This window comes from Cebus imitator, unplaced genomic scaffold, assembly GCF_001604975.1.
Source record: "Cebus imitator isolate Cc_AM_T3 unplaced genomic scaffold, Cebus_imitator-1.0 Scaffold316, whole genome shotgun sequence".
Classification (NCBI taxonomy): Eukaryota; Metazoa; Chordata; class Mammalia; order Primates; family Cebidae; genus Cebus; species Cebus imitator.
The window spans coordinates 2345458-2357841 of NW_016107631.1; the positions used below are offsets into that span (position 1 = coordinate 2345458).

Consider the following 12384-nt stretch of genomic DNA (forward strand, 5'->3'; position numbering starts at 1 on the left):
GTAGCTGGGATTACAGGCACGCGCCGCCATGCCCAGCTAATGTTTTGTATTTTTAATAGAGATGGGGTTTCACCCATGACCTCGTGATCCACTCGTCTCGGCCTCCCAAAGTGCTGGGATTACAGGCTTGAGCCACCGCGCCTGGCGCTCTCTGATAATTGTTTAGCATTTCTGGTCAATGTTGTCTGAGGATACAGTTACAACAGATTATCTTTGCTTACTCTCTCTGTGGCATATTGTCTCCAACGTTTTACTCTCAAACTTCCCATATCATTTTGTTTTGGACATATCAACTATTATAACTGCATGTTGCTGGATTTTAATTTTTAATCCATTCTGACAATTTTGAGGCATTTATATTTAATGTAATTAACTGGAATCCATGCTATGTTTTTACTGAGCATGAAAAACTTAATGTAATATAACTTTCTTAGTACTTTTTATTTTATAATAGCTATCTAAATGCATTGTATTTGCTTTACGTATTTGATTCTCTTCTTTTGGATGAGTTTCTTATTATTACATTTCCCCACTTTGTTGGCATGGAAATTATGTTCTTTAAAACAATTACTAGTTTTTTTTTTGTTTTGTTTTGTTTTTTAGACAGAGTTTTGCTCTTTTTGCCCAGGCTGGAGTGCAATGGCACAGTCTTGGCTCACTGTAACACCCACCTCCCAGGTTCAAGTGATTCTCCTGCCTCAGCCTCCCGAGTAGCTGGAATTACAGGCGCATGCCACCATGCCCTGCTAATTTTGTATTTTTAGTAGAGACGGGGTTTCACCACATTGGCCAGGATGGTCTCTCAAACTCCTGACAGCAAGTAATCCCCCCACCTCAACCTCCTAAAGTGTTGGATTACGGGCATGAGCCACTGCACCCAGACTTACTAGTTTTATTTATAACACTAGAAATTACATGTAGTGTGCAACCTTTGTCATATTCTGTTAATTAGCACTTTTTCATTCTACAGAAACCTTAGAGCATGCCAACTTCATTTATCACCTTCTAATTTATCTAGTAAATTATTGTGTATTTTAGCTTTTTATGTATTTAAAACCTCCTAAAATATTGTCACTACTGTTTTTATGACAATGCTTATGATTTGCCCAGTACATTGACTTTCAAACTGAAGTACATATCCTCACATGGTGTACAAAGACTTTTGAAGAGGTGTGTGAGCGCCATGATTTAAAGGAAAACAAAGACCAGCTCCTCTCCTTGCTGATTATCTCTTTTCTAAAACTAATCTGCCTGAGAGTTCACCGGCTCCTGAGGCATGGTGCTGTGGTGGATCTCATTTCCTATTCACAGTCTTTCCATGGAAACTGTCATAGAAAAAAGGCATAGCTCCACCACATTTAGAATCCTAGATGTTATTGGCCAGAGGAATAAAATCTTCTGGGGCTCCAAATAAAGGGATAGTTAACTATATTGGGGGCATTGTTTTAAGATGAATGCCTAGGAGCAGTGAGAGTATCTGGGCCCAGAGAAAATGTACCGCTTACACTGAATTTGATCTTCAACCCACAGGTTCTGACTCCTCAAGAGCTAAAAACGTCACCTGAAGAGGGAGGACACAGATTTGGGTATCAGCATTTCTAGGGGCACGACTCAAGACTGAGACTTCTGAAGAGAAGTCCAGAAGATACAAAGACAGACTATCCCAGTTGAATGTCATTTTCCAGGAACAGAAGAAAATGATCCAGGCCCAGGTAACTAACTTTTGGTTTGTTTTATTCTTTCGTTTGTCCCATAATAGATTTGTAGAGGCCTATAAAAATCAATTTCACTAATACAAAAACTATAAACTTCAAAAAACAGGATCTGGAGAGAAATAAGCTTAGTTTTTAAACTCAATATCATACAACATAGTAGTATAAGGACTGTATTGTTCTGCTTTATTTTGCATTTTTCCAATTACTGGTGAGATTTAAATCTTTCTTGGTCAGTTACATTGTTTGTTCTATAAAATACCTGTGCTTTTCCCTGCCTTATTGAAAAATCTGTTTTGTCTCATTCATAGGCGTTGTTTATATCCACTGTATATTGATACTTTCTTTTATATGTTGCAGATATTTTTTTCCAGACTGTCACTTGTTTCTTTCCATGTAGAAGTTTTAATATATGTATTTTTTGGAGATAGGATCTTGCCTGTCCCCCTGGCTGAAGTGCAGTGGTGCGATCACAGCATACTGCAGCCTTGACCGCCTGTGTTCAAGTGATCCTCTCACCTCACCCTCTAGAGTAGTTGGAACTATAGGTACACACCATCATGCTAGGCCAATTTTTAAATTTTTTTGGAGAGATGGGGTCTTGGTATATGGCCCAGGCTGGTCTCGAACTCCTGACCACAAATGATCCTCCTCCCTTGGCTTCCCATAGTGCCAGGATTACAGACATGAGCCACTGTGTGTGGCCTTAATGTTTGATTAAAACTTTATTACAAAATTATCATTGTCTTCATTTCTAGCTTTTGATTTGTATCACATGTATTTTCCATAATTTTGTCATTTTGTGTTTAGGTCTTGTATTAGTTTTCTATCTTCCTTACATATTGTCACCAAATTTTAGCAGCCTGAAAGAATACACACTGTGTCCAAGTTTCTGTGGTCAGGAATCTGGGCAAAGCATAGCTTGGTGCTCTGCTTCATGGTCTCTCACAAGGCTTCAGTCAAGGTGTTGGCTGGAGCTGGAGTCTGATCTCAGGCTTGAAGTGAGAGGATCTGCTTCCAAGCTCACTTACAGGTTGTTGGCAGAATTCATTTCTATGAGGGTTATTGGATTCAAGGCCTCTCGTCCTCACTGTTGGTCAGAGGCAGCACTCAGTTCGTTGCCAAGTGGGTTTTCTTTTACATGGCAACTTGCTTCATCAAAGCCAGTAGGACAGAAGTAACATCTAAGGTTCTTTGCTGAAACAAACTTTAGTCAGGTTCCTAGGCCCACCTGTGCACTTCCTTGTAAAGTCTAATTTTAGCAAAGAACCCTGCTAAGTCAGTTTAGCAGGAACCCCCACCCTGAAGATTTGATAACCCTCAATATCTGACTGGGTTCCTTGTCCTTCACCATCCTGCAGGTGATGTGTGATTACCCTGTCCTGTCTTTAGCAAGAATTGTGTTGGCATAGTTCAGGCAAACTCTCCTTTACTCCAGTGTTTCCTTTTAGTAATTTTTTTTTTTTTTTTGAGACAGAGTCTCACTTTGTCACCCAGGCTGGAGTGCAGTGGTGCCATCTTGGCTCACTGTAACCTCTGCTTCCCAGATTCAAGTGATTCTCCTGCGTCAGCCTCCTGATTAGCTGGGACTACAGGCATGTGCCACTACACCTGGCTAATTTTTGTATTTTTAGTAGAGTTGGGGTTTCACCATATTGGCCAGGCTGGTCTCGAATTCCTGACCTCAGGTGATCTGCCTGCCTCAGCCTCTCAAAGTGCTGGGATTATAGGCATAAGCCACTGTGCCCAGCCCTCTTAGTAATTTTGTATTACTGACCCTCTACTCCTTAGCTATAAATTCCACTTGCTTATGCTGTATTTGGAGTCCAGTCACCCTCTACCACTGCAAAATCCTATTACATTTGTCTTTATACCTATCATAATGGCCCTGAATAAAGTCCTCCTTACTGTGCTTTAACAATTCTCATTGAATAATTTTTTAAAACACATCTCATGTAGCTTAATTAAGGAAGTGAGATTCTAACACCTTTGCCATATTCTTCTGGATGGAAGTCAGTCACTAGGGCAGTCCATGCTCAAGGAGGGGGAACTACATAAAGGTGTGAATACTGGGAGGGTGGAGTTCATTGAGCCATCGAATCTACCTGCTATAGATCAGTCATATAGTAAATCATTTTTGAGTGTGGATTGAGGTAGGACTTTCACTTTACTTTTTTCCAGATAGATAGATACCCATATAAATAATTTAGAATGGGTAAACCAACCAGGATTAAGTACTTGTATTGTCTACCAAGTCTGTTCACTGGCCTCTACAATAAAATGAGGATAGAGTGTACCTTCTGCTGTTCCCTGGGTCTTTACTGACTCAATTTCACACCCAGCAGTATCCTTTAAATGCATCCTGAGACAGAAGATTGATAATTCATTGATAAGTAGTCTTCATTGTCACCATTACAGGGCTGTGGGTCCTTTGCTAGCCATGCTTTTCAATCCCAGATGGTCTTCAGTGTTGGGCTGTGTTGTCCAAGGGCTGACCACCCTATGCTTTTTGTTCCAATGTTCACTGGCTGTAAGTATTTCCGTGGAGCAGTCAGCTGTCAGAAAATTTTGTCTCCTTTGTAGGTCATCTGTCTTGGTGTCTGGATGCTTTTATAGTCTCCCCTTTGTATCTGGTGTAATTTGTTTCAATCTGATGTGTCTGTGTGTAAATTTCTTGCTTGAAAACTTGTTGGGTTTCTTGAGTTTGATGTTTGGAGTGTTTAATCAATTCTGAAAAATTCTCAGTGTTAGATCATTGGATATTGTTTCTCCATTACTCGATTTTCTCCTTCTTCAAAAATTATCAAACTCAAGGAGAGGATCCTGGGAAACTTCAATTTATAATTAGTTCATCAGAAATATAAGAGGCCTGGATTTGTGAAATATAGTTAGCTCTCCATATCCATAACTTCCACATCCATGGATTCAACCAACTGAGGATTGAAAACATATTTTTTAAAAAGCATGTGTACTGAACACATAAAGACTTTTTTATTGTCATGATTCCCTAAACAATACAGCATAACAACTGTTGTCATAGCATTTACATTGTATTAGATATTGTAAGTAATCTAAGGATAATTTAAAGTACATATGGCTGGGCATGGTGGCTCACACCTGTAATCCCAGCACTTTGGGAGGCCAAGGCGGGTGGACTGCCTGAGATCAGGAGTTTGAGACTAGTCTGGCCAACATAGTGAAATCCTGTCTCTACGAAAAATACAAAAAAATTAGCTGGGTGTGGTGGTGGGTGCCTGTAATCCCAGTTACTCGTGAGGCTGAGGCAGGAGAATGGCTTGAACCTGGTAGGTGGAGGTTGCAGTGAGCTGAGATTGCGCCATTGCACTCCAGCCTGGGCAACAAGAGTGAAATTCCATCTCAAAAAAAAAAAAAAAAATTAGCTGGGTGTGGTGGCACATGCCTGTAGTCCCAGCTACTTGGGAGGCTGAGGTAGGAGAATTGCCTGATCCTGGGAGGTGGAGGTTGCAGTGAGCTGAGATTATGCCACTGTACTCCAGCCTGGGAGAGTGAGTCTCCATTTAAAAAGAAAAAAAAATGTATACAGGAGGATGTGCATGGGTTACATGCAAATCTGCAAGTACTCTCCCATTTTATTTTATTTCATTTTATTAAAGACAGAGTCTTTCTCTGTTTCTCAGGGTGAAGTACAGTGGCATGATCATAACTCACTGTAGTCTCTATCTCCTGGGCTCAAATGAGCCTCCTGCCTCAGCCTCCCAAGTAGCTGGGCCCACAGGCACTCCCAACTGTACCTAACTAATTTTTAAAATTTTTGTACAGACGGGGTGTCATGTTGTTGCCCAGGCTGGTCTTGAACTCCTGGGCTCAAGCAACCCTCCTGCCTCGGCCTCCCAAAGTGCTAGGATTACAGGGGTGATCTACTGTGCCTGACCAATACCATGCCATTTTATATCAGACACTTCAGCATCCTCAGGAGGTCCTGGAACCAATACTCTATAGATACTGAGGGACGACTGTATATATGTCTTTTGTCTGCATGTATGTAAAATAAATATATGTAAATTTATTTGTATATATTCACATATATAAAATATGTAAATATGTTGTTTCTGGGTTAGCGTGTTTTTTTCTTTTGTTTTTTGAGATGAAGTCTTGCTCTGTTGCCCAAGCTGGAGTGCAGTGGTGGGATCTCGGCTCACTGCAACCTCCGCCTCCTGGGTTCAAGTGATTCTCCTGCCTCAGCCTCTTGAGTAGCTGGGACTACAGGTGTATGCCACCATACCTGGCTAATTTTTTTATTTTTGGTAGAGATGGGGTTTCACTATGTTGGCCAGGGTGGTCTTGAACTCCTGACCTCATGATCTGCCCACCTTGGCCTCCCAAAGTGCTGGGATTATAGGCATGAGTCACTGCACCTGGCCCTAGGTTAGCAAGATTTAACTGCTACACATTACAGAAACTTCTAGTTGGGTGAATGGAGGATGACTGAATATACAATTACAGAATATTTCATTAAGACTTTACTTCTTCCACAATGTATTTTTTTTTTAAACTATTTGGTATATAAACATAGCCTGTAGAGTGGAAATGAGCAAAAAAACTTTAGCATTTCTTCCATATCATCAAAAATGCATTACTTCATTAAACAGGACTGTTATTACAGGAATCCCTAACACTGGAGGATGTGGCTGTGGACTTCACTTGGGAGGAGTGGCAGCTCCTAGGCCCTGCTCAGAAGGACCTGTACCGGGATGTGATGTTGGAGAACTATAGCAACCTAGTTGCAGTGGGTGAGGACAGCTGCCTCTGTCACTCAAAGGGTGCCTAGTCAATGGCCTTCCTTTCTCAGATGCTTACCTCTTTGGAATACCTGGAGTACTCTGAAGTGGTAGATTCTCAGATCTTTCCTTTGCTCCCACACAATACGGTGTAATCTACCCTCTTGTGAGAGAAAACCTTGATGTTACAGATATGAAACTACACTTTCATATGAAGGTTTGGTTCTTAAAATGTAACATTCTCCCTTTTTGACATTGCCAGCCCAATTTGATATATCTAAGTCTTCTATCATTTCCCTGAACAGGGTATCAAGCCAGTAAACCAGATGCACTCTTCAAGTTGGAACAAGGACAACCACCGTGGACAATAAAAGATGGAATCCACGGTAGAGCCTGTTCAGGTGAGAACTTGCAAGGCAGAAGGCTGTGGGAGTCACAGAGAAGGCAACAGAGCTGTGGAGGGGGTTTGAGGATGTGTAAACAGCTCCTCCACACATCTCTCTCCCAGTGTGAGAACGTTTTTCTTTGTAGGAATTTACAGTTTAAAAAAAAATCCCTTTATCTCTTCAGAGATCTGATTATTTTATCTATATATTTTTTGTTTGCCTGCCTTATTTTCTTCTTCCTCAGGTTTCAAATATTTCCCTTCTTCATATGCTTCCCCCTCTCTTGTTATGAAATTCCACCTTCCAGGCCTCTGTCCAAAGAGGAAACTTTGAAGTCCTCACTGTTTTCTGACTCTGGCCCTTTTCTGCCCCTTGGCTAATGCTGACCACCCCTCCTAACACCTGTCCTGTGTTGGATGCAGCTTCCTCAAGGACAACTGGGCTTTCACTGTGCCTTGGTTTCCTTAGCTTCTCTTTTTCCTTATTCATAGGTTCTCCAAAGGCCCTGTTTTCCATTTTCTCATCTGTGCCCTTCACTCTTCAAAGTTTCCTTAATCCTAGTAAGTTAAGCTCCTTCCATTCCCTGGAGGAGAGTCCAAAATTGACATCTCCCTATTCCTCTCTAACACAGATTTTAGATTTTTTTTTTTTTTTTGGCTTATAGAAGCGGGGGTAAATGCTCACACAGATTTTAATTCTATATAATTTACCTGATGGCAACTTTCCCCTGAGCTCCTAGTAACTGCAAGGAACTAGAATCATTTTTCCTCCAAGAAAACCCCTAAGTTTCAATTCTCATCTGTTCCTGTGCATCCTACATCTTGACCATCTAGGCATCACCTGCCTGAAGAGCTTTCTTCTTTAAAGGTCTCTGCTAGTCATGATGGATCTCTAAGTAAAAAAGTTATTTCTTTAACATCCTGCATTCTCAAGTCCAGCTTAAACCAGGTCATAACTCCTGCCTACTTCCATTTCATTCCATTCTGTATTTAATAATTTGCTTTGTTTCGCCCATTGTATTCTGATGACACTAAGTTTCAGTAAACCGTGTTACCTGTCAAATTTCTCATTTCAGTGATCTCTGTGATATAATATCATCTTGCTCACAAAGAGATTTCTGTCTTCTTTCCTAAAGCCTCCCCGGTGTGTTCCACACATGATTTCTTCCCTGACTCAATCATTTAAAGAGCATTTATTATTATTTATTTTTATTAATTTTTTTTCTTTGAGACAAAGTCTCGCTCTGTCACCAAACCGGAGTGCAGTAGTGTGATCTCGGCTCACTGCAACCTCGCCTCCCAGGTTCAAGAGATTCTACTGCCTCAGCCTCCCAAGTAGCTGGGATTACAGGCATGCGCCACCACACCTGGCTAATTTTTTTCTTTTTTTTTTCTTTTTAGTAGAGATGGGGTTTCAACATGTTGGCCAGGCTGGTCTCAAACTCCTGACCTTGTGATCCACCCGCCTTGGCCTCCCAAAGTGCTGGGATTATAGGTATGAGCCACCACACCCAGCCTAATTTACTTTTTTTTTGAGACAGAGTCTTACTCTGTTGCCCAGGCTGGAGTGCAATGGTGTGATCTTGGCTCACTGCAACCTCTGCCTCCTAGGTTCAAGTGATTCTCATGCCTATCCCCAACACTAGCACCTTGCCTGGCCCATGGTGATCATTCAGTAAGAGTGTGTGGAATTAATGAATCTGCCCTTTGGATGAAGTGGCCCCTCCAACCTCTGGTCTGCTGGTCACAGTGAATTGCTTGTATTTTAAGGTCTTTGTTTTGCAAGGCATATTTAGAAAGCAGCCAAATCTGTCTTGTTAGTCATCTAACCTTGTTTTTATGCTAACTGCTTTTACCTTTTAGTTTGTTTATATTATTCTTTTTTGCCAACGTACAAGGAACATTGAACATGAAGTTTTATTTACACTCAGATCATATGGTTATTACTAAAGAGACACTTCACATCAAGGCATTAAAAACAATACTTTGGGGTCAGGCGCAGTAGCTCATGCCTGTAATCCCAGCACTTTGGGAAACTGAAGCAGGTGGATTACCTGAGGTCAGGAGTTTGAGATCAGCCTGGCCAACGTGGTGAAACCCCATCTCTACTAAATATACAAAATTAGCTGGGTGTGGTGGTAGGCACCTGTAATCCCAGCTACGTGGGAGGCTGAGGTAGGAGAATTGCTTGAACCTGGGAGGTGGAGGTTTCAGTGAGCCAAGATCACAGCATTGCACTGCAAGCTGGGCAACAGAGCAAAACTCCATCTAAAATAAACAAACAAAAAAAACTTTTACTCCAAATAAAATGATGGAAATCTTTGTTCTTTTCTTTCTAGAAATCTGGAAATTTGATGATCATGTGCACTTACAGTGTGAAAGCCTGGTAAATAGAAGGAAACAATGTCATGAAAATGATGCATTTGAAAATATTCTTCATTGGAGCAAAAGTCAGTTTCTGTTAGGGCAAAATCATGATATATTTGACTTAGATAGAAAAAGTTCGAAATCAAATTTAACTTTAGTTAACCAGAACAAACGCTATGAAATAAAGTCTGCTGAGTTTACAGGAAATGGGGACTCCTTTCTTCATGCCAACAGTGAACGATTTCATACTGCAATTAAATTTCCTGCAAGTCAAAAATCCATCAGCACTAAGTCCCAATTCATCAATCCCAAGCATCAGAAAACTCGAAAATTAGAGAAGCATCATGTATGCAGTGAATGTGGGAAAGCCTTCATCAAGAAGTCTTGGCTAACTGATCACCAGGTAATGCATACAGGAGAGAAACCCCACAGATGTAGTCTATGTGAGAAAGCCTTCTCCAGAAAGTTCATGCTCACTGAACATCAGAGAACTCATACAGGAGAAAAACCGTATGAATGCCCTGAATGTGGCAAAGCCTTTCTCAAGAAGTCACGGCTCAATATACATCAGAAAACACATACAGGAGAGAAACCCTACATATGCAGTGAATGTGGGAAAGGCTTCATCCAGAAAGGAAATCTCATTGTACACCAGCGAATTCATACAGGTGAGAAACCTTATATATGCAATGAATGTGGAAAAGGCTTCATTCAGAAGACTTGCCTCATAGCACATCAGAGATTTCACACAGGAAAGACGCCCTTTGTGTGCAGTGAATGTGGAAAATCCTGTTCTCAGAAGTCAGGTCTCATTAAACATCAAAGAATTCACACAGGAGAGAAACCTTTTGAATGCAGTGAATGTGGGAAAGCCTTTAGCACGAAGCAAAAGCTCATTGTCCATCAAAGGACTCATACAGGAGAGAGACCTTATGGCTGTAATGAGTGTGGCAAAGCTTTTGCTTATATGTCGTGCCTGGTTAAGCATAAGAGAATACACACAAGGGAGAAACAAGAGGCAGCCAAGGTGGAAAATCCTCCTGCAGAGAGACACAGCTTATTACACACCAGTGATGTCATGCAGGAGAAAAACTCTGCTAGCATGGTGACTACACAACTGCCTTCCATGGCCCCTCAGACATCATTAAACATCAGTGGCCTCCTAGCAAACAGGAACGTAGTCCTTGTGGGACAGCCAGTGGTCAGATGTGCAGCCTCAGAAGATAACAGAGGATTTGCACAGGACAGAAACCTTGTGAATGCAGTGAATGTAGTCGTGCCTTCCGTGATCAATTATGTCTTATTTTATGTTACAGAAAACTCATAGGAAGAAAGCTCAGATCTATGTGGAAAAGAGTTGAGCAAAAATTTGTAGTTCATTATGTGGCTTAAAAGTATACACTGAGAGAAAGTGTGTAAGGCTGAAAAAGCCTGATAAACTCATCCTATTTAAAATATGCTATAATACAAAGGCAAAATCTAATGTTACCCTGTGCACATACACAGCATTTGCTCTATTGTGTCAATTAAATGAATGAAGGAAGCCCAGGTATTTTTAAGTGGAGGAAATTAAGTACTGCGAATTTTTCAAACAGATGAGATAATCGGTATCTGGAGTGTTGCAGTGACTGAAAAGCCCCGAAAGGGGCAGTTGATGGGAAAGGGCTAATACTGGATTGGTAGGATGTGGGACATGTATGTGTCAATTCAGTTTCCTTAGATCAGTGTGAAGGATTAATTGAAAATCAGGACCATAAACTTTCAGAACTTTATATTATGCAGACGAATCTCTGAAACAATAGTCAGTTTGTTTCATTAAACAAATATTTAAAAATTATTTCCTTTGTACCCTGTCCTGTTCCCGGAGTGGAGGTCATAGTGGTAAACAAAGAAGAAAAAGTTTGTGGTCTCCTGGAGAGTTTGTGTGGTTATCTTTAAGTTGTATCATTACATTCAGCTAATCTAGTCAGGGGATGCAAATATCTACATTCTGTGAAATGGACATGGAGTAACTGTCTAGGGGACATGATAATTTGTTGTTCAAGGAGTAGCATAAAGACTGCTGTTAATGGTACTTAAGCACCTTAGTACAAAAATGAGGGTTTTTTTTTTTTTTTTTTAATGCCCATGTCTTATCTCTCCAAGAAATTACAGATTCCTTGCTAAGTCTTGTGGGTACTTACATGTTAGAATTAAAGAAACTGAACATAAACTTTAAAAATTCAGTTCCTTCAGTGCTCAAGAGCTGTATGTGAGTAGCGGCTACCAAACTGGACAGCACAGTGAGTAGAACTTGGACATAATGGGGACTCTTTGTCATCATTTCCAGCATCCCAGCAAGTTACACTGGACTCTCCAGTTTGCATGATCTAATATTTCCCAACACATAGAAAAACAAAACTAATTATATATTGATTTGGAGAGTGAATGTATGAACTAATAGGTTAAAGTTATTTTGTCATCGAAGGGAATGGCAGTTGTAAAGAATGGACTTGTCACAACTTTCGCGTGATTAGAGTGACTTAAACAAATATATTTCTTTTTTTTTTCTTTTTCTTTTTTACCTCCAGCAATGGGTATAAGAAAGATTTAAACAAATATAAAAGGAGCAGGACATAAAAGGAAAATCACCCTTAGAATAAGTAGAACACAGAAGGAAGATGAAAATCTTTGTCTCCAAGAATGGACGAGACTGTAACAGATGGGAGGAGGTGGATTTCTTCTGTGGCATCTTAGAAATGACCCGTTTATTTGTCTGTAAGACCTATTACCTGCTAGAGTTACCATTTCAAAGATCCAGCTCCTCTGTGGCCTGCTGAACTGTGATTTTTTTTTTTTTAGACGTGCTTTATCTTCATCATTATTCTGACTTTTCTGGGATTAGGTCTCTTGCCTTTCTTTATCCAGTTTTTTAACCTTCATCCCTATGTGGATACACTGTCCAAGTTACAGTGAGTGCTGTTCATAGGGAAAAAAAACGGAAATTTGCCTTGCTGTGACTAGCTCAGAATTCAACAGAGATCCTGGGTTACTAGGTAACTTTATTGTACCATCACTATGCAAGGCACTGTTTTAGATACAGTTATTTGTTCAACAGTCTTATTATTGAAGCGCTGTGTTCCAGTTTTTGTTCTGAGCACTGGGGCTAAAAAAAATTAGA

At 40.5% G+C, this 12384-nt stretch overlaps 1 protein-coding gene across 3 annotated transcripts in view; it reads left to right on the forward strand.

Moving 5' to 3' along the window:
- ZNF350 (zinc finger protein 350) overlaps positions 1-11773 on the forward strand; it is a 19957-nt gene extending 8184 nt beyond the window's left edge. The window contains exons 2-5 of one of the 3 annotated variants that reach the window (XM_017503923.2): positions 1531-1712; positions 6344-6484; positions 6778-6873; positions 9197-11773. In XM_017503923.2, coding sequence (XP_017359412.1) covers positions 6451-6484; positions 6778-6873; positions 9197-10551 — 1485 coding nt within the window. In that variant the 5' untranslated portion in view covers positions 1531-1712; positions 6344-6450 and the 3' untranslated portion in view covers positions 10552-11773. Of the gene's footprint in view, positions 1-1530; positions 1713-2317; positions 2746-6343; positions 6485-6777; positions 6874-9196 lie in introns of those variants that run through there. The other 2 variants (XM_017503920.2, XM_037729735.1) reach the window with 2 other exon arrangements.
- The last annotated feature ends 611 nt before the right edge of the window (positions 11774-12384 follow it).